The sequence below is a fragment of the Poecilia formosa genome, unplaced genomic scaffold (genome assembly GCF_000485575.1).
Source record: "Poecilia formosa unplaced genomic scaffold, Poecilia_formosa-5.1.2 Scaffold27, whole genome shotgun sequence".
In the NCBI taxonomy this organism is placed as follows: domain Eukaryota; kingdom Metazoa; phylum Chordata; class Actinopteri; order Cyprinodontiformes; family Poeciliidae; genus Poecilia; species Poecilia formosa.
In genome coordinates this window covers 2,026,784-2,049,074 of record NW_006799966.1, presented here as the reverse complement: position 1 = coordinate 2,049,074, position 22,291 = coordinate 2,026,784, and the positions used below count along the sequence as shown (strand labels likewise).

Here is a 22,291-nt window from a genome sequence, read left to right as displayed (position 1 = left end):
AATAGTGTTTGTGTTGCTTTTATTTTCAGTTTTTTTAGTAGGCACCAATACAGCATCATCTTTTAGATATACAATTTTCTATAAATGATAAAGAATACATTTGAGATAAATAAGCAGGTTTTGGTTCAGACAAAACATGTTTAAAGCAATGGCAGTGTAACAAACTCTACTTGAGGGTTTTGCCGGTCATAAATCTGTCAAACGCGATCCATGTCACATTTCAAGGAGCAACAAAACGACCTCCTCTTCAGTTAATTTTCACGTCTTTAGGCCACCAGTCTGGCACAGAGACTTCAAGTGTCACTAAGGTGTCGTCAGAAGACTTCAGCGACAACACTTCTTTGGCGTGAGCAGTGCGGATTAGGCTTAGGCCCAGCTCCCCAACGCCCGATCGGTGTTTACCAGCTGGCTTGCCCGACTGCGTCTGGAGTGCGGTTCCTTCCTCGAGTTGTTGGACCGGAGACGAGAAGCGCACTGGCATGAGGCGTTTTCGAATCACCCCAGTGTGATGAGTCCTGGCCGTGAGCTCCTGACCGATGTAGCAACCCTTGCTGAAGCTGATACCCTGCATGTAGACGAGGTTAGACTCCAGTGGGAGTGCGACTCCAGGGGGAAGATCGTCTACTCCCTCAGGAAGTCCTGCATGGAAGGAGAGAAAAAAAAAGTTGTCACAGAATATCAAGGGCATAAACTAAGACCACTCAAACTGTTTATTATCTGACAAAAACTCTCTTCTTAGTCGTTGATCGTACCTATTGAGTAGCGATGTTTGTGGTAATCCGCTGTGTCTCCTTTTTGACAAGATGCAATGATTTCCAAGGGGTTAAACTGATTTTGCAACACCAGTCTCCATCCCATCTGCGCAGCTCGGGGATCAGCCTCCCATACCACAGCTTTTTCAGGGGCAGACAGCTCAGGTTTCCTGGCCTCTTGATCTGGGTTGCTTTGCTGTGAAAGTACTGCCCACACAGACAGCTCCGGACAGAGGCTGATGCTCACTTTCCTACGGATCTTGTACACCTTCAAGTGTTTCAGGATTGAGTTCTCAACTGTGCTGTCACACTCCAAGAAAACACCATGTCCTCCTTCTGCTTCTTTCAAACTGGAGGGAAATACAGCAAGTATGTGCAGACTTTATAATGCAACAATCATAAATTATATGCCAACTGGCCTGCATGAGGATCTGAAAATCGTGACAGTTATGAGATTCCCTTTAAAAAAAATAGTTATTTTTATTCTAATTGGACCTCGGGTCTCCCTCATTTCCTGCAACACTAAACTCCATTCACCAGTTTTGGCTTTGCAAGCATATCTACGTATATACAACTATCTGAAGGTCCCGAATTGATTCTTTTCTTGTTCAGCCAGATTTGCTGCTGTGTTTGGACCATCGTTTGGTTGATATATATACTATAAAATATTCTATGATGGAGAACTTAACATCACATGTTGATTATTTTTGGATCACTGAATGATAACCTGGCTGTATAAGCTGTGTGCATGGCAGGCATTAGGGGAAACAAGCCAACCAGGCCAAATAGGTTGAATGCTTTTTGCATAGTCTAGCTATCCCTGTGTGAAATGTAAATTTGGTGTGCAAGTTTGTTTTTTTTTTCCCTTCCTCTTGTGTTTCTGTGTCCAACTGATAACTTGTGCAGGGTGCACCCTGTGCCTTATCTAATGTCAGCTATGGTTCAACCTGTATGTTTGTGACTGAATCTATAGAGAATAGCAAGAAAAGATGCTAAATAACTTCTAAGTTAAAATTGGAAAATTCTCAATGATTCTGATTTTAAATTTAGACTGTATGTGTTGTATTTTGTTGTACCAAAGTATTTATCTACATTTCTTAAACCGTTTAGCCATAGATGAACAGAAAGTGAAGCATTTGTTAATAGAAGGGCTAACAGTTTTGAAAAATGTTCACGTAAATACAGGCAAAGCTGCAGTGGAATAGTTTAAATGAAAGCATATGAAGTGTTAAAATAGATCAGTCTGACCTATATTCAGTTAAGAATGAGATGTTAAGACGCTCTTCGTCAAGTATGACTGAGCTTGAGCTTCTTTGGAAAGAAGAATGGTGAAACATTTCAGCATCTACCCGGAGTGTTTACTTTTGCAGGACCTTGTTTACATGTTTTCGACTTTCTATACATGGCTGTTTCACTCACTTACGACAAGCTTCAGAACTGTCAGCAAAGATGTGTCACTTTATAGTTTGTTAAAGGTGAGCAAATAAGAAATATTGAGCAAATATGTGCAAAGCTTTCTCACCTGTACAACAAGATGTCATACAGGGTTCGTCCCTGCACATTCAGCATGTGTGAATACATGGCAGTGCACCCAGGCTCCTCTAGTAGCCTCATGTCATTGGTTATAATCCCCTGGAGAAACGGGCTTGTGTCCGGTCCTTGAATCTTCAGCAGGGTCCTATGCGGAAGCTGGTAACAAATAAACTGGCCGTGGCCATCTTTACCGGACTCTTGAGTGTAACTTCGGACCCGGATCCTTACTGGAGTTGCAGCTCCCCAGAGAAGCGTCTCGGACAAACCGCTGTGTTTTCCGATTTTAACTCCGAGACGAGTGAGCGCTCCCCGGATAAAATTAAAACTGACCATATTAAATGGTGACATAGACGTGTAATAGTTATCAAACTCTTTTAATTATAACGGAATCAATCTGCATCACTGAGAACACAACATCTTACAGCAACACAGAAGACGCCATCTTGGTGTCCCAAAATGCATTGCTCCAAAATAGCGCAGCACGAGATCAGTGTTTTTGTTTTTTTTTCAGTACTGACGGGAATTTTGGTTCTCTTTTGGGATCCAGTTTATTTGGCTCATATCAAAAACAATACAGTTTTTATTTCTTGAACAAAAACTATAACTTAGTTATAGTTTTTAAATGAAAGCGCACACTGATATTTAGTCAGTGTGTGTGAAAACTTGGAGAATTTAAATACTGTTCAAAATAGGGGAGCAAGGAAGACTGGATGAAGGTGGAATGTTGCTAACTAGACAGGCAATCTGCTGTCGAAGAGAGACTACATTTGAGACAACTGAAAAGAGAATGGGGATGATAAACTAAACATAAAATGCCACATTTTTGGGAATCAAAAATGACACCATGATAATTTCATAACCTTTTCACCTTTATTGTATGCTGTACAATTCAACAAACAAACAAATATGTTAATGGGTGAAATATAAAAAAAAGGCTCCAAAAACATGTTAGTGTTCCACAATTACTTTGCTTGCCCTCCACTTTTTTTTTCTTAGCAAAAGCCATAATTTGTATGGAGATTATACATTTAGACAGTGGGTAAATTAGATATTGAACATTTTAGTGAAAATATTTTTCTAAAATTTCTATTGATGTGAAATTCACACCAGTAACAACCCCAGCAATCTATACACGTAAAGAAATCAAGACGGACTTGTCCACAAATAAAGTTACCATAAAAATGTTGGAATGACACAGAGCATAAGTAACACACCAATAAAGATATTATTTGTCTGTGTCTTTGGAAATATTTTTCCTACATGGTAATTCACTCTATTCTTTACATCTTCAGAGTCTTGCCAAAAATATCCTGGTCCATATTCTGTAATATAGCCCACATCACGATGTTCCCACCTGAAAGCATCACTTTTCAGAAAGTGGGAGTGACTGTGGCTCGTTTGTGGTGAAATTATGTCTTTCACACCTCCAGGTTATGGTTCCTTCCTTCCCACTTCCAGATTACATCTTCTTCCTTTCCATGTCCAGATTGTGGCACCAACGATGATCACTGGAACATTCAGAAGTTTATAAATGCATAGAATCAATGCAATAATAATGATGTTAAACAGAGACTTGTGTGAATGCATCCTTGGTTTTACCAATCCTACCAGTACTGTGGCAATGAATACCTTTTCATAGGCCAAACATGTAGCATTCCTTTGTGGACTAAATTGTTTGAATTGTTTCTGTATGTGTGGCTTATTTGAGTGTTCATAGGTGTGAATCTCATGTCAATGGAAAGAATAGAAATATTTGTACTGATAATAGGTTGAATTATTTAATACTTTCTTTTACCTGCTGTACTTTATTGAGCCTGCTTTTGATTCTGCTCTGATGTCAAGTCTTCTTGGATTTAGTCTGCAAGCAATTCGCATTTCGACTTGGCAATATTTATCCCTGGCCCTTAAAAGCTTTTTGTCAAAACTCTCTGATATTTATAATAACGTGTTCACAATTCCCTCTACCTTGAGAAAAAATTTGGTCCCATATGAATAAAAGTAACACCAGATCATGATGCTGTAGCTACCACATTTCACTGTGTATGTAGCTTTCTTTCAGAGATGTGTTGTTTCTGTCATGAAACCTTACTCCTTATATAGAGAACACAGATTGTTGTCACTCATAGACCACAAACAGTAAAAACTCAAAAGCTCTTGGTATCAGTTTCATTCTTGTCTTGAAAAAAATAAATAAAGAGAAACGTACATGTTTAGTAATAGCACAGTTGATTCATGTTGTCTTCTAGTATTGATGACTGTTTTATTCTGTCTGCAAACTATGGATTAATTCACAGTAATCTGATTTGTCTTATGTATGTGTACAACCATGCAGACAGAAGACTAGAACTGAATTAAAAGTTGTTTCAGAAGTTTTTTAGCTTAAGGGTTTCCAGACTGTCAAATCAGGTTATTGAAGATATTTTATTTGCTTTTTTTTTTTTGTTCTAACAGATTAGTTTTCTTCTGCTAAACAGTGAAACATAAATGTCAAATTAACAATGGAATGAATCATCATGATTGTATCAGGGGAATCTTAGGTTTTTTTGCTTAACTCCACCAGACGTCCTAGCCTGTCAGTGTATGATTAGATTAATGGCATCAGTACTTTCAGCGAGCCTTTAGCTACAACAAAGCAAAACCAGGACCAAGTTTAGAAATCAATATATCACTTCATCAAAGAAACCTCAAAACTGAGCTCAGTCTTTCCTTAGCAATACTGGGCATAGCCTATCCATTTTTTTGTTGTGAAAAACTTTGCACTTTGGCTGTGGCTCTTAAGTTTTAATTCTAAAATAAGTGTAATTTGAAATTTGTCAGGATACCTGTTGTTTGAACAAGAGTAGAATTATGTCCACAGCAGCTTTTTGAAGTTCCTCCTAACTTTGCACAGTTTTGGTTTGCTAGATTGTTCGTTTAATGTAAACAAATGAAGACTGCATGCAGAAATGCATGCAGTCTTCCAAAGTAAGTTACCAAAGTAAGTTACCAAAGTAACTTACTTTGGTAAGTTACATTTACCAAAGTAATAGCTTCTCAGAAACAGTTTTGGCAAACCCGTTTTATATTGTATTTCCATTGTGTTCCTTTAACATCCACTACATTTTGATTAAAGTGTGTTTTCTCTTTTACATTTGACAGGATTTCATATGCAGTGCCTTTGAACATTTGTCACACCCATTCAACCGTCTCACACTTTATCACATTAATCACAAATCATCAATGTCTTTCATTTATTTGATGTTATGTTAAAGACATAAAGAAGCCTGTAACTGTCAAGTGTAGCAAAAAGAATACATAGTTCTGAACATTTTGTCAAAATAATAATAAAAGAAATGTAGTGTGCATTTGGATTCAGCCAACTTTAATCCAACAGCACCAAATAAAATCAAGTACAACTCTTTGCCCTCAAAATTTGCCTAATTAGTTAGTAGAGTTCAACTTTTTGTAATATGATTTTAGTTAAGATTTGAACATCTCATAAGGCAAAACTCAATCTATCATCTGTAAATGAAAGCAATATGGGATAAGTGCAGTTCTTAAAGACACAGTTGTCCAACTAAACTGACAGGTCAGGCATTAAATAGAGACTTGGCACTCAAGAGGTCCATCATAATTATGGAAGAGTTGCACAGGTTACCATTCAGCTGAAAATATATCATATTTACTATTATTTGTTTGTTCCACAAAACTGGAAGAGTAGCTTATAGAAAGCTGTTGCATAAAACACAACATAAAAATTCCCACTTAGTCTACAGACTCTCAATCCAAGACTGAACTGAGATTGAGCAATCTTAGCATAGCCATGTGTTCAAATAAAATAAATCTTGATCATGTACACTGAGGTTTGTGGTTGAATAATGTGACAAAACGTGAAACTGTTCAAATGGTATGAATACTTTTACACAACACTAAAACAAGCCTTTAAAACTCAGATCATGCTTTAGAAATAAAACATATTGCTGCATTTTCTTTTACAAGTGTAGTGAGTCCTATAGTCCCACTAATATAAATTACAACAAAGTTATTGTTGTAATTTGTATAAGTTATAAGTTATTTTATTTATTTGTGAAAGGACAGACATTCTTTAGTCTCAGTACTTCTAACATAGTTGTTGATGTGCAACATCCTTAAGGTTTGTACACGTGTGAGCAAATGGAATTCCAAGACGCATCATTCATAGATCACAGATGCTTAAAGCCAAAGGGGAAAAAAAAAATAATTCTGCACACCCAATATTTCAATCCCTTTATTTTTCTTGTATAAAAAGGGAAATCATCATAATTTTACACTACTTAATTCTCTGAAGAATGGACAAAAACCTCCTCTGTTTGAAGTCCCACTGACCACACACAGAAAGAGGTCTTTTGGACTGCAGACATTGTTAACCTTATGTGAGTAAATCAAAGTAATTATATGGGAAATAAGATGTCATAATTTGAAGTAATCAGTATGAAGTGTCATTCTTGCTGGATTTATTGCTTGCGATGAGAAGCTCTGAAGTTATTTGAGTTACTATGTTGAATTAACATGGGTCCAATGCTTTGCCAGTTATGGAAAACTGTTTTTAAATATATGCGATTAGTGAAAAGTGATATAATTATTTTCAGATAAATTATTTTATTAAAGTATTCTAAGGTATCTAAACTTGGATTTTTTTTTTATTTATTTTTTTTTTACTTTAACAGCATTGTCACTGCATAGCTGTTGTCAAAGTTTCTAAGTTTAGCATAGAAAACTTTTGTTCCAAGGGACACACCATCATTTGGGCAATAAGTCACTGAATCAAAGATCTGCTGCACAAGAAGAAGATCTGAAATTTCAAATCATTTAATTTAACCTTAAAGAGAATGCTAAAACAGTCTTTAGGAGTTTGAGGCACTTTGAGATTTGAACGTAATGAAGGAAGTATTCCCTGTTATAAATTCATTTTAGTAACAGAGAAAAATTTACAATTTGAATCAATCTGAATTTAGGATGAGTTTTCTAAATGGCTAAATGGTAACAGGATTCCTACTATAGTCTGTACTCATTCAAGTTTCCAGCTGTAAATAGTGGATAGTCTACTCAAAAGATATTACTCCTTAGCAGAGAGAATTGTTACAGTTTGTATTTATTCACTACCTTGTGTGACAAAACAAAGCCTTTTTTAAAATTATGACACACAGTTCAGGGCTTTGCACACTCTTCAGTCTGAAGATCACCAAACTGTGCAAATGTTTCCCAGAAATGTCCTTACTTCTTCTCTGCTATTATTAAAATAGTTCTATTTAAATTGCTTCTCATCCAAAAATATTTATCTAAATGTAAAACATGCATATTTCTATCAATAATAGTCTATGTAGAAAAAAAAATCTTAGTGCAATTCAAGTGCTTCACTTCCATTTTCCACCACAATTGCTAATTGCAGAACTCAGTTGCTCCAAGTGCATACCTTTCAGTTTCCTGTGATGATACGTTAGAATAAAAGTTTGCAATGAAATGTAGCTGGAATTAAAGATGCTAAACTAAGCAGGTACATATTATCCATAACCAACATCTACTACTACAGTAAAGATTTATGATATTGACTTTGAACTTTATGTGTTTTTACTTTTTTATTTATATCCAAAACTAGACTATTATTGTGCCTATGTCTTTTCTTAATATGATTCAAATCTAGGTCGTTGCTGTCCATACATAACTCTCTTCATCCTTTACAGCTCTCAAACTCTGGATACTTTCATTTTAATGTCAGTTTCCTAGAATAGATGAATCTCTATATCCATACAGAGGTCTTTACATTTTTCACGATGGTTGCTGCCTTGTCCGTGGCTGATCTTGACCTCGCTCCTTGCTTCTCTTGGACTGTATTGCATCGATTTTGTTCTGCCACGGTGCCCCCAGAAACAGGGCTGCTTGTTCTGGAGGTCTGCTGGGTGGTTTTGGTCTGATAGGTTTGAAAGGCCATATCCAATTGCTCCTGAGCGACCCTCAGGTGTCGATGCAGGCTTGCAAGGTCGGAGGGGATGTTCTCGTCTGGGCTTATACACTGCTGCTCCTGGGCTACGTTGGCCATGTTCTGCTCGTGGGGGATGAGGCTGTTGGGGATCCTGCTGGGTTTGTCTGTTTTCATCACAAGGTTGTACCCAGGAGGGGAGGATGTGATGTTGCGTGAAAACGGGTAGCCATAGGATGCGGAACGTCGGCCGCGGTTCCTCTTCATTTGAAGAGTGTCCCGAAACGTGCCAATTCCCAAGTGAAGCATTTCGCACACATTTAGCACAAGACAGAGACAGCTCACCACATACATAATAAGGAGGAAGATTGTTTTCTCTGTTGGTCTGGAGATAAAACAGTCCACTCTGTGTGGACAAGGTACCCTGTTGCACACATAAGAGGGACTTACTCGAAATCCATACAGTAGATATTGTCCAGCTAGGAAAGCAATTTCAAAAACAGCTCGTGACATGAGCTGGAAAACATAGATTCTCATCAGGCCCTGTTGCATGATTTTTCTGCGGCCATCGTGTTTTGGTGGGTCCTTGCCAGTGCTGCTCACAGGATCTACCTTGGCCTCCTGGACATCGAGTGCATCCTCGTAGATCATTGGTTCAGCGTCATCATCTTCCTCCTCTTCCAGGACGCCCTCAAGAGGCTGACTTTCTCTCCATCTTGTGTGAGGAGGTGGCCTCTTGCGGAGTCTTTGGTGCTTCCTGCGATTATCCTCAGAGGATCGAGCTATCTTGTGAATGGCATAACCCATGTACATGATAGAGGGAGTGGAAATCATGATTATCTGAAAGACCCAGAAACGAACATGCGAGAGGGGGGCAAAGGCATCGTAGCATACATTGTCACAGCCCGGCTGCTTGGTGTTGCAGGTGAATTTGGCTTGTTCATCAGAGTAGATGGATTCACCTCCAACAGCTGTCAGTACGATGCGAAAGATGATGAGCACAGTGAGCCACACTTTGCCCACAAATGTGGAGTGATTGTGAATCTCTTCCAGAAGGCGGGTGAGAAAACTCCAGCTCATGTTGCTCCTACAAGCTTTTAACTACAATCTGCAAAACAAAAGACAAAATGAGAAATTATACCGACATACTGATAGACATTGAACTCATGATTTCTGGTCCCAAACCACAGTTTTATTCCTGGAGCAGAAACTTATGTTTATTGTGACTCTTGGTGATTGTTTCTTCAACTAAAACCCTATGAAAAAAAATTTAAACAAACAAAGAAATCATACCATCATATAATACAACAAATCAAAGATCAGGCTGATTTTATTTATGTCGTTTCAGGGCCTTTTAATTATATTCTAAAGTGGAATAACGACCTGAAGCGATCATTCAAACCACTTTGTACCAAACATGTATTAATATATACCCATCAGGGGAACATTTCATCCCCGCTTTGAATTTATTTCAATTAATTTTCAAAATGATCCTGGTAGTTTCCTGCAAAGAAATGTTGTTAAGCGAATCCAATAAATTCAATGTCTATCAGAGTTATTTAGTTTGTATCAAACTTTTCTGATTTTAAAAGATTAAAAAAAAGGCCAAAAGGAAATTTTAACCAAAATAAATGGCTTAAAAAGCATATTACAAAAATATATTACAGTTTACTATTGAACCAAAATAACACTGAGATTTGAGTAGTCATGTGAACATTTATCACCTTAATTTATTAAATCACTTAACTAGACTGAAAAATAAAGTTATATTTAACGGCTTACATAAAGCCATGAAAAGGTTCATCTGTAGGTACAAAAGAGAAGTAAGAATGATATAAATGGCAATTTTAGGCATGAAATAATAGGTGTGAATTGACAAGGGAGCAAACCAATCCAGAGCCCTTAATTTTACTCTTGAAGTTTAGGATTAGAGTCAAACATTTCTTGACACCTAAATGATGAAATATACATGGTAATCTCATAAAATGAAAAGGAAAGCTATGTATTTATTCATTTTGTATTTCAGACCCTTCATAGGAAGGAAAATACAAAATCAGACACAAATTTATCTCTTTCATTTTTAGTTTTTTTAGTTTTTTTTGTGTCAATCAGTTTTTCATTAGTGTCTCTTCTTTGCTCAAACAAAACACCAGTAAAAGAAAAAAAACACACACACACACGAGCATGCACACACACACACACACAATTCCAACCAGTCAATACATTACAAACAATTTCTATTGTTTCTTGATCTTATTTTGATCACAATCCAAACAGAATGTCAAACATATGGGATACAAAGATTTTCACCACAGTGGGATTCTGTTCTAGATAGGACTGCTTTCAAGTGAATGCCTGTTAAAACTGAAGAAAATTGCACAAAATAGAGGAGAACAGATTAAAAGACAAAGTCCTTCATCAGGCACTACAATTAGGAGAAATTAATCGGACCCATGATCACCACACCCCAACAGCTGGACAGAAGGCTGGAAATAAAATGGCAACTATGTGGATTGGTGAAAAGACCATTCACAGTTCAAAGTTTGATCTTGTCAGAGTACTTTAGCACAACATGATGATAGTTAGGCACCAGAGCAAAAAGCAAAAAAAAAAAAAAAAAAAGAGGATGACATAAGACTGCACAGGGTCATACGCTCCTCACGGGCAACATCACTGCAGATACTGTGAGGCAATCAGAACTGTGAAGAGGAGACAGCTTAGCACTTTCATTCACTCTACAGAACTACAGTCTGTATGTTGATCTCACGACTGTGATACTGTACTGCCTTGTGTGATATGCCATCCACCCAACCATCTGAGAGAACAGTAGAGGCTTGTTGCCCCAACCAGAAAGTCTCCCCTGTTCCACCAGGACTCCCGGTGCAGAAGAGAGTTGAAAATATGACGAGTTGAAAATGTCTGCTCCAGAATGGCACTACAACAGCCCTGTTCAATTCAGTTACTTAGATTTAAATGTACCTTATTATTTGTTTGTAACCTTTATTTAATGTCTCATTGAGATTAAAAAGCTCTTTTTCAAGAGAGACCTGGGCAAGAATGGTTATGGTGTTTGTCACAGCATCATCTAGCCTAAATAAAATAAACAAGTGACAACAACAGAGAAGTCTTGTTGCTAGCCAGCTTTCCACTGCTTTCTCAGTGTGTATTTGTTCTTTCAAAAAACACATATCTTTTGTTTCATTTATTACATTTACAAACCTACTTGCTTCGATAGTCTGTCACTTTGCTGCTGTTGGACCAAAGCTTCCCCACTGTGGGATAATAAAAAAAAATAATAATAATAATTTTATATTTTGCAGACAAAATATAAATAAAAATTTGCCTGCAAGTATGATTTGTTGCAAATTTAAACTGTACTAATTATTAAAAAAAACAAAACAAAAAAAAAAAAACACTGGCATTGCTTCAAAGAGAAAGCTGTGTTTACTTGCTCTATCGATATTGATGTGTTCATATTGAAGAAAAAAATTCAAAGTCAAGAAAAAATAAACTCAAAATATTAATAATCAACGTGCTAAGAAAAGTAAATAAATAATACACTACCACCCACTTCATCTTTACCATCAACATTAACACACATACATCTTTTTATTTAAATCAAATTAAGAGGGCAATAATGTTTTTTTTGTATACATTTTTTCCTACAATTTCATTTTTTTATTTTTTTGTATTGTTATTATCCTCCATTATGTTGATTTTGATTATTATTTTTTAGCAACTAATCATTAAACACAGATATAAATTTGCATTTTGACCTGCTGCAGTGCATTTATATAGGACAAATTTTTGTTGCACACTATTTCTTTCCACTCTTAGATCAAATCGAAAAACAAAAGTTCAGTCAACATAGTTTGCATGGTTGAGCAAAAATGTATGGCTTTGAAACTAACAAGAAGAAAATCCACTGAAAAAGACACACAGAAAATGCATACACAAATTTTATTCACTATATATAGATTTCAGCTTTTCGTAAAATTCAAACTAAGATCAAAGTTTGTTTTATTTGTTTGTACATTACCAAAATAGTTTTCTTTTTCTTTTTTTTTCTTTTTATTCTAAGCATTACATTACATTATATCAAAAACTGTATCAATACATAAAGTGTATAATAAAAAACATATATTGAAAACGTAGGAAAAAAGATCAGCATTATTATTAGTTTTGAATCAAATGATGATATTTAAATAAACAACAAGTATTCAAATTTAGATTTTTAAATCTGGACCTTCAAGAAATACATACATAAAAAAAAACATATATTAATATTAGTAATAAGCATGAACAAAGAGTTAGCAGTAGAATTTCACAGAATGCATTTTGGGAAACAAAATTTAACAAAATTAACTCACCTGAAAGAGTTGCACATGAATTTCCCCATTCTGGAGTCCTCACTTGTCCTCCCTAGTTATTTCTGCAGAGCCTGACTCATTATGGGACAATTCCATCCCTAAGCACTTGTTTTTATCTGTCATATTAACATTCGGATAAACTAAAACCTAAAGTGGAGGCTTAATTTCCTGGTCGAGAATTTCCTTCTTATCCTGTTAGCCTAGTCTGCAAAGAAGTGAGGTCTTGCTATAGTGGATGGATGCCTCACATGCTGGCTTGTGTCTGGTTTCTATTACACCAGTCTTCTGCCCAAGAAGGAAGTATAAAAAAAAAAACTGAGGGACGCAAAAAAAAAAGAAAAAAAGAAAAAAATCCTCCTCTGGCAAATGACCCTCATCCAAGGGTTCAGACTTGAGAATATTGTACTGCAGATTGAAACGAACACCCAGTTGAGGGAACGTGTTATTCGCAACACAGTCTAACGCCCCTTCCCCCCCACCACTCCTTCACCCCATTTGCAACAGATGATGAGTCTCCCTCTCTCGCTTTTTCTCTTACTTTGTTTTGCTCTCTGTGCTTCTGTTTTTCCATCTGTGTCTTGTTTTTAGGTCATCATGCCTCCAAAGATTTATACATGGCAATAGCTCACTGAGTAAATGGATATGCAAATTTAAGACTTCACAAATGGGTCCTGTGGTATGTTTACATCGATTTCTTTCCGATTCAGTCACGTAGGGTTCACAGTCGGCAACCACAGTTGCAGATTTGCAACGTCTTTATTGTTTGTCAATTACATAAGAGTTTACACAGGGTGACAGTTATGAAGAAACAACTTTAGGGAGACAAAGACAGGGACTTTTAGGACAGAAGTGTCACCAAGACATAAGCCACCTTGCCTTGGTGCAGATCAGCTAAAATGTAACCAGCAGGTACGTTCAGTCATGTCAAGTGTCATAATATTTAGATCTTTCATCCCGGCAGATAGCCAGATAACAGAAAACCGAACAGATCACGCTCTGCATTCCCGCAACATGTCCTTTCCAACTTTGGGTTTAAACTTTTAGCTGTCACCTTGCTCTGCTGCAGCCCAATGGCTAACATTATTAAATATATTTGAGTTTTTCTCACATGCGTGGAGGAGTTTCTTTATCAAGTGCTGTCACACACACATAGTCAGTTGTTTCTTTTAGTCAGCAATGACACAACAAAGAACGGAAGAGGGGAGGAGACTGGGGTGTGATTCATGGAAAATTAAAACTGGAAAGTAATTCCTCCCTGACTTTATTCTGTTTGCCAGAACTTGCTGTCAGAATTTGGAACGAGAAATTATTTTTGAACAGAGGACAGATAAATGGCTTGGTGTCTGGTTTGCATTAATGACACAAGCCTGGTTATTGTCACAGTGATTGTTTTACAGTGTTTCTTTTACATGGCCATTGGTAATCTTTTGCTGTGATATTTATATGGTTATAAAGCAAAGAGTAATGCTCAACAATTCTACTTTGCTTACATTAATAAGATTGTAGCTTCAACAGCAACAAAATTTGTTACAGTGCCTTGTAAAAGTAGTCATGAATCTTTATACATTTTGTCCCATCCAGCCACAATCTCCAATGTAAAGGAGAACATAATGGTGATAACAAAGTTAAAAGTCAAATGAATTCACTTCTGTTGAGCATGGGGCGCTTCTTTTCTATCTTCATGAACTGTGCAACTTTTGACATTTTCATGCACATTTGTCAAATCCTGCAATGTTTTACGTCAAACCTTCTCAGTGCTGGCCTTTTGGGTTGAATGGTTGCTACTGCAGATGCCTTTCCCTCTTGGTTACAACTTGACAAATTGGTTAGCGTCCAAATCACACAGCCATTTATCACAGGAAGAGAAAGGAAGCAGCACTTGCAAGTATTATTATAAATATTTCCCACTAAATCACTTGTTTGAGTGAATTTTGGTCTAAATAGAACCCCCAGAGCTAGCCATTTGAGCCTGCAAGAACTCTTTGACCTGGGGCCTCACCTCAGAGGCAAGACTCGTCATCTAAGAGAACTGATGCAGCAATAAAATGAGAAAGAGAAAGGCTGTTGGATTGACCGCACCATTTGGAGTTTTGACATGTGATAAGCCCTAGGGAACAACAGGCACGTGTTTTTTAGTTGCAACACATTCGGCATCTTTCAGAAATAACCGGCAAAAAGCAGACGGTTTATTTGGTAAGGAAATGGAAATTTAGTTTTTCTTTTTAATGTTGTTAATGTTGATGTGAGAACACTCAGTTATCACATCAACATGTCAAGTTAAATCGTGTTTTGTTATAATTTCTGCGCCATTTCACAGCATCTGAAATGTGATGGACAAACACTGCATCCGACCACAACCATGTGCTGATCATTTTGCTTTTGAGTTGCCACATAATTAAAATGCCAAAATAAAATTTCAATGCATTGGATGTACGTTTGTGCACACTGATATAGAGGCTAAAGCTGAATGACCCAACTTATGTTGCCTGCCTTTAAAGCAAATTCCATGACTGGACACAGAAAGGTTGGTGCTTCCTTCTGTCTAAATAACATGAAATGTGCTTACAATGTGAAAAGAAAATATCCAGGCATGTCTAAAATCTGCCAAAGGATATGTTATAGCTGGGGCCACATTTTCAAAAGATAAGAAAAGCTCAAAAAATGCTGCATATCACCAGGAGACAAGCATATCCACAATCAAATAGAGTGGTGGTAGCATCATGTCTCGGTTTTAATTTTTTTCATGTGTAACTAAGATTTTTTTTGTAACAGTGGATGAAATAAAAAACATTAAAAATCAAATACAAGTCGCTTTTGTCAGAAAGCAGAACATAAAGAACGATTTTTACTTTTTTATCATCATAGTTAGATCAGCCATGCATCAAAATCAGCACATCAATTCACAGTAAGAAAAATTAGGTTTTGGAAATATCTTGCCAGAATTCAAAGTGGATTTATAAAAGACAAAAAAAAATAAATAAATAAATAAAATTGGGGGCATTTTGCAAGTAGAGAGGCCAAATATTGTCAAATCCTATAATATAAATTCCATTTTTTTTTCTGCTTCAGATTGCCTTGAAGCAAGCAGAGTAGGGATTTAAACAAGCTGTCCATATACACGGGCATATTTTTTAGCATTATTTTGTTTATTTTTGTAAGGTCAAAACTATTTATATTTTGAGAGCCTGTAAAATCTTCTCTGTAGCTTTAGCTACATGCTGTGATAATAATCTGAAATCTGAAATTAGGTAATTAGGAAACAGTAGCATTTTGCTTTCCTGGAAGTGTCTTATAATATTTGAAACACACGTCAAAGCACAACAGCAGCCCAGAAACTGTTTAACTTAAAAAAAAAAAAAAGATCTGTCCCTTTGTCCTCGAACGAGTCAGGCTGTTTTAGCTTTGGGAAACGGTTGTTGGTGCTGATAAATATTGATTGGACAGCCCATAGCCAGGAAAATATAACAGAGTTCCCCTGCAAGACATTATTTGACATTGCTCCTGTTACAAGGACTCTTATTACGTGATAGCCCAAAAATGTTGTAAATATTCATAAGGTTAGAGTTGCTTTTAATAATTTACTAACAACATATATATACATTTTTAATATTAAATATATTTTTTATTGTTTTAAGAGATGATGAAAATAATTTAAGAAAAAAAAAAGTAATGGTTTTATTTACAAACAGCCTTGCCTTGAGAGGTTTCTGTGAGCTGTGAGGTGAAGTGATGCAGCACTGGGGAGTGGGAGTGAACATCTCGACAACTCTCCTTGGCCACCACCAATGTCATACCAAGAGTTTCATCCACATATATTTACAGAACAAATTTGATGTGAGCAGACTGGGGGCTGTGAAGGTCCATGTTTATGTAACAAATCAAGCTGTAGCCTGGGATTTGGATGCCCCCCCCCCCCTTTATCGTCCTCTTCCTCTACCCCTCACAGAAAAGAGTGACACAAGACACCAAAGTGAAAAAAAAATAAATAAAAATGAAACAAAATATTCAGCTTAGTGCTTGGACTCCTCCTCTCTCATCCTCTCCCAACGCTATCATTAAAGCACCCTCACCAGGCTGTGAGGGACTATCCCACAGGCAGCCTGTGAGTGGTGGCAGTCCCATCGCATTTGTTCACTTTTTTTTTTTTTCTCCCGGTTTCTCAGCTGAGCATCTCCTACCCTTGGGTCGAGTGCGTCCCGTGCCAGTTTTGCTAAGGCTGGACAACGCTGAAACAACTAAGATGAAAAGCCTTGAGGAGGATGTCAACAACTTTCCTCAGCCTGGGCCTCCCACGTTTCAATGAAGCAACTCACTATGAGTGGAAATTAAAGAGCAGTCAGAAAGCAGTTGAAATATATATATATATATATATATATATATATATATATATATATATATATATTCACTATGTCATTTAGAAAATACTATATGACTCAGCATTTTTAGCAGTATTTAATGTTTTTAGGGGGAAAAAAATATATATTATTTAAACATTTTCAGGTAATTTGTACACATGCTGCAGAGATTTTCCTTTAAGGAATCAGAGTCCAACATATGAAATATAATTGTAATGATCAAAACATCAAAGCGTTGTTTGCAGAATTGCAGAGCTTTAATCTTTAGCATCATCTTGTCTTAACTGACCATGTCAGTGATGGAGTTGAGGCAAGACTAAAGGCACAGCAGACCTAGTCAGGGTCATTCCAACTATCAGTGATGCATTATTGCGGCTTTTCCTCAGTGCTGTTGCCTTCCTCTATAACTCAGTGAACTCCAGACACTGATAACACTGCTAGCAACGCCACAGGATTTCTTCAGATTGCAGCACTACAGCCTTTGTGTTTGATGCACTCTGATGCAAAAAGCTTGGACCACAACTCTGCATACACTAAGAAATGTCTTGTGCATTAGCTTCTTATTAAAGAGGACGTAGCAGAAGGCAATCAGTTTGAAATATTAACCTTCAAGGTCAAGGCTTTGTGATCGCCATAAAGAGAATAACATTAGATGATGTGGTCAGGAAATGTGTAGCACATTAACAAATTAAATACTTTGTGTGATTCCATAACAATCCCACAAAACCTTTAAGCTTGAAATAATTTTATCTGTCCAAATTTACTCCCTCATTCTGTTAATGAAAACCACCGACTAACTGGAGTGATCAGTGTTTGATACACAATGTATGCATCCTGGACAGGTCTCCCACCGATTACACGACAAACAGACATGCGCACACGCACTCATACCTTAGGACAATTTCAAACCACTAATTATCTCAATATGCATGTTTTTAGACGGTAGGAGCAAAATAGAGTACCTGGAGAAAACCCAGTCATTCATAGAAGAGAACTCCACACAGACAGGCACCACACTCACCAACCCCAAGAATATAACCTGGGACTTTTTTTGATGTAAGGCAACAGTAACCGAACCATTTTGCAGGCGAGTTGCACATCTACTAAACATGTATAGCCACCAGATGGCAATGTTGTCCGCAGCAAACTCATAACAGAGAGACATACGGACACCCTTATGACAAAATTTAATCGGTGGAGTGATTTATGACCCTAATCATTAATTCCCCACCCCCCACCCCACACTTGTTAATCTAAAAATACATAAGCATTCCTTTCACATCTGTTGATAACTAAAAATAAACATTTCCATCTTTGGTAAACTTTTTCCCACCGCCTCTATGAATTAGCCAATAGAAACAGAGACAGTTATCAGAAATAAAACATTTCTCTCTGGTAGGTACAATTTAAACCCAGCCAGGACATCTGTTTGTGAATGATTTAAAATACAACACATTCACAAAGGGGAGGCTCGATGGCACTGGTGCTCAGTTTGGGTACTCTTAGGGAATTATAGTACATCACATTTTAAGTAGCGTTTGTGATTTCCTTCATTCAATCAACAACAACAACAAAAAAAACCTGAATCTATAAGAACTAAACTTTAAATGTTCCTTGTTTGTACATGTACTTCTTAAGAATATTTGACTGGCAGTAAACAGGCCTATGTGAGACAAACTGTCTTCCTGCTGCACAGCGTGGAGGGGAGCGACCCCTGACCCTGCTCACCACAACTACCATCCCTGTCCACGCTTACGCGTGGACAGATACCTCTGAAGGAAAACAACAGTTTAACTGTTTTACTGCATTATTTATGGTAGCACGACTAGTCAGTGCTGACTAGGAGTTTGTCATTTCCTTCATCCGTTCCGAAAACAGTAGCTTAAATTTTAAACTCAGATTTTTTTTTTCTGTAACACTTGCTGTAACAAATGTTCCTCATTTGTAAATTTATTTCTTAAGAATATGCGACAGGGACTAAACAGGCCTATGTGAGGCTACTTAAATTTAACTTTTAGCTTTCTGCAGTTAAAGTGAAAGACAACCCCTAACATCGATCCCTTTCCAGCATTTGTCCTCGCATCATTGTGAATGCAACTTTGCTTCAGTCTTTTTCCTGTTGTTGAATCAACACTAATCTTCTCAGTGCTTTATGCTTTCTCCAAAATAGTAAAGCTTAGGGTTAGGTCTTTCACAAGTACATGTACAAACGAGGAACATTTAAAGGTTAGTTCTTATAGATTCAGGTTTTTTTGTTGTTTGTGATGAAGGAAATCACAAACCCTACTTAAAATGTGATGTACTATAATTCCCTAAGAGTACCCACACTGAGCACCAGTGCCATCGAGCCTCCCCTTTGTGAATGTGTTGTATTTTAAATCATTCACAAACAGATGTCCTGGCTGGGTTTAAATTGTACCTGCCAGAGAGAAATGTTTTATTTCTGATAACTGTCTCTGTTTCCATTGGCAAATTCATAGAGGCGGTGGGAAAAAGTTTACCAAAGATGGAAATGTTTATTTTTAGTTATCAACAGATGTGAAAGGAATGCTTATGTATTTTTAGATTAACAAGTGTGGGGTGGGGGGTGGGGAATTAATGATTAGGGTCATAAATCACTCCACAGATTAAATTTTGTCATAAGGGTGTCCGTATGTCTCTCTCTCATAACTATTTTGTAAACTTTTGTAAACTTTTTGGAAATGTTTGGCTAAGAACTTGAAATAATCACTAACATCTTCCAGCTGGATAATGTGGCCGGCAACACTTTAACCCTGTAGATCGAGCAAGTCAAACAAGGCAAAGAGTTTTCTGGTTCAAAACTAATTGGATTAGAGTTATTTTTGACTGTTAGTTACAATATTAACTGATTAACAGCTGTTCTTTACTTTTCTTTATGATGAAACTGTAATGTAGACCTTCTTATGTTTTCATTATGCAAGACACTTTTAATTGTGTTGTTGCTGAAATCTGCCATGAATTTTTTATTATTATTATATTTTATTATTTTTTTGCCTTGTCCTGCTTTTCTCATCATGAAACACTCAAGAGGCAATTTTTAATCCGTGGCAACACTTGAAAGTTAGTGTTTATAAATACTCTCTCCATCTAGTCTGTCTGAACTTAATGTTTACTGCACATAAGAAAGGGAAATATTCTGCATGTGCAAGTTTTTTCCAAGATATTTACTCAAACTGCATGGCAGCAAAAATCAACACTGATCCAAATAAAAAAAGATACCTTAGGTCACAAAACTACAAAAATTAAAACTTTAACATCACCCTCTTAACTCTTAACTGTTCAGTCATTCTAAAAAGTAGCAGCTGAAGGAACAACAGACCTGGTCAGAATCATTGGTAGTAGAGTCAGAGATGGAACACCGAAGCTCTTGCTTATTCACAAATACGGTAACTATAACAACAACAACAACAACAACAAAACTCAACTCTATACAGTAATCCATTCATTAGCTTGATCCTAAAAAAATGCCCACTAGATGGCAGTCATGTCTTTTTTCAATTCGTTTTTCATCCATTTTGAAACGATTGATAATCTCAGGCACTATCACAAACAGGTAAATGACCTATCCAGACTTTGTTTACTGACAAGGTGAAATGATAACAGCGTTGTTGCTGTGGCCTTTGAAATAAGTATCAGCAAACAATAAGAGTTCAAGGCTGAGGCATTTCTAAGCATTTGGTGATCTGGTCAGTAAAATAAGGCACTGCAGATTTAGATGATGCATCCCAGTTTGCTATAATTTTGGTCAATCCAATCATTAGTACAGCATCAACTACCAATCAAAGTCATCTCGAGAAACTATGCAAAAACCAAACAAAGTACTCATATTTATACTCAAAACATACTTTTTTTTTATTCTCCACTGCACTCACAGAAGTGGGGATCACACAGTTAATCTGTTCTAGACACACATTGTTTAAATGATTTCAAATTGCGTTCAAACCACTATCCAACAATCTCAAAAATAATGCTGCATAAATCATGTTGCTGTTTGTGGTTTCTTCGCAGGTGTTGTTGCTGCCTTGATTTTCTGTTATTTAAACTTATTTCATCAACTTGTGTATGCAGTGAAACTCAAGTGCTGGTTCAAATTCCACCTTTTGTTTTAGATTATTAGAGCAAGCGAAATAACCTACATCTCTAGACGGGAAGTGGGGCAGGGGGAACAGAAGGTGTGTGTGGAAGAGGTAAGAGGGAGGACAACAAAAGGTTACCTACCTGTCCACATGTGAAAAAAAAAAAAAAAACCTCTTTCTAGACTTAATGGAGGAATATCCTTGCTGACATCCAAAGGAATCGTTTCAGTGTACTGGCTCAGTTGCAGGATGAGAACGACAATGGGTTATTTTTCATCAAAACCCCTCTCCACCAAGTACAGGCAGACCTCTCAGAAGACCAGCATGCCACCAAAAGACCCATTGTTCTGCAGCTCATCCGGCTACATGACCGTGACTGACAAACTGTTTATTTATTGATGGCAGCATCACAACCACTACAACCACATTCATTCACCCAGAAATAAGGTGTCATAGATTTAAGGCATCAGCTACTGATATAAAATCTATTCTCTTCAATGTGGCAAAAAAAACAACAACAAAAAACAAAAAAACAAAAACAGCATACAACTTACTGTATGGAAAAACTACTGTGGAATCAACCATTTAAATAAAATTATATGATTACATATTTCATATATTTATATATTTTAACCAGTTTGTTTAGTGCTAACTACTTAACCACAAACATAAATCAAGGTAGCCAAAACACTTTTATCTTTTCTTCCAGCTAGTAGCAAAACAGTTCATTTTTGCTACTTCAAAATTCAAGCATTAATATTAAACTACAAAATCTTAAACAAAAGATTGCATTGTATTTACACTGCAGTCATAATTTCAAATGTAAATTTTCTAAAATATTTATAATTAAGTTTTTGAAATGCAATTTACCCTCTGTAATTTAACTTGTATTGATAGCTTTTTTTTGTTGGCCTTTCCTGTACTGTCTTTAGTTGGCAAGTTAGTTCCTGGAAATACTTTGGACTGTTCTCAGCTGGGTAAAGTCCATTAACCTGGCTGGGTTTAAAAGACAAATACAAATGGAGATTATTTTCAAGTCAAATCCAAACATACTACTGGAAGGGAGAAAATTTAAATGACTGACTTGGTTCATACGGCTCACAATTTTTGAACCTTTACTTAAATTTTGCATGTTAAATTAGAGAGACCACAGAGGGTAACTCATCTTACTCTAAATACACCGATTCCACAATTGTGTAAAAAAAAAACAACAAACAAACAAAAACAAAACCTAGAGAAAATCATTGTA

General features: G+C 36.6%; 2 protein-coding genes across 4 annotated transcripts; both read right to left on the bottom strand.

Moving 5' to 3' along the window:
* Nucleotides 1–4: 4 nt before the first annotated feature.
* On the bottom strand, nucleotides 5–2,758 carry iba57 (iron-sulfur cluster assembly factor IBA57). The gene is made up of 3 exons (XM_007548631.2): nucleotides 2,275–2,758; nucleotides 753–1,102; nucleotides 5–639 (listed from the first exon to the last, which is right to left on the bottom strand). Exons 1-3 carry the CDS (start codon nucleotides 2,631–2,633, stop codon nucleotides 248–250), a joined length of 1,101 nt encoding a protein of 366 aa, XP_007548693.1. The 5' UTR covers nucleotides 2,634–2,758; the 3' UTR covers nucleotides 5–247.
* A 519-nt stretch (nucleotides 2,759–3,277) lies between these two features.
* Nucleotides 3,278–21,380, bottom strand: gjc2 (gap junction protein gamma 2). 3 transcript variants are annotated; one of them, XM_016669728.1, is made up of 3 exons: nucleotides 21,185–21,380; nucleotides 8,065–9,328; nucleotides 3,278–3,793 (listed from the first exon to the last, which is right to left on the bottom strand). In XM_016669728.1, exons 2-3 carry the CDS (start codon nucleotides 9,298–9,300, stop codon nucleotides 3,791–3,793), a joined length of 1,239 nt encoding a protein of 412 aa, XP_016525214.1. In that variant the 5' UTR covers nucleotides 9,301–9,328; nucleotides 21,185–21,380; the 3' UTR covers nucleotides 3,278–3,790. The 3 variants fall into 3 exon arrangements, with proteins under 3 accessions (XP_016525214.1, XP_016525212.1, XP_016525213.1); XM_016669726.1 differs by lacking the exon at nucleotides 3,278–3,793 and having other exon boundaries at nucleotides 7,413–9,328; XM_016669727.1 differs by lacking the exons at nucleotides 3,278–3,793; nucleotides 21,185–21,380 and adding an exon at nucleotides 12,591–13,063 and having other exon boundaries at nucleotides 7,413–9,328.
* Between the last annotated feature and the right edge of the window lie 911 nt (nucleotides 21,381–22,291).

What these genes read in the sequence shown, in the direction of transcription:
- gjc2 (XM_016669726.1), bottom strand. Translation starts at nt 9,300, where the DNA reads ATGAGCTGGAGTTTTCTCACCCGCCTTCTGGAAGAGATTCACAATCAC.
- iba57 (XM_007548631.2), bottom strand. Translation starts at nt 2,633, where the DNA reads ATGTCACCATTTAATATGGTCAGTTTTAATTTTATCCGGGGAGCGCTC. An exon ending in TATGACATCTTGTTGTACAG is followed by an intron (nt 1,103 to 2,274) that starts GTGAGAAAGCTT and finishes ATTTCCCTCCAG; the next exon opens with TTTGAAAGAAGCAGAAGGAG. An exon ending in CAAACATCGCTACTCAATAG is followed by an intron (nt 640 to 752) that starts GTACGATCAACG and finishes CCTTCCATGCAG; the next exon opens with GACTTCCTGAGGGAGTAGAC.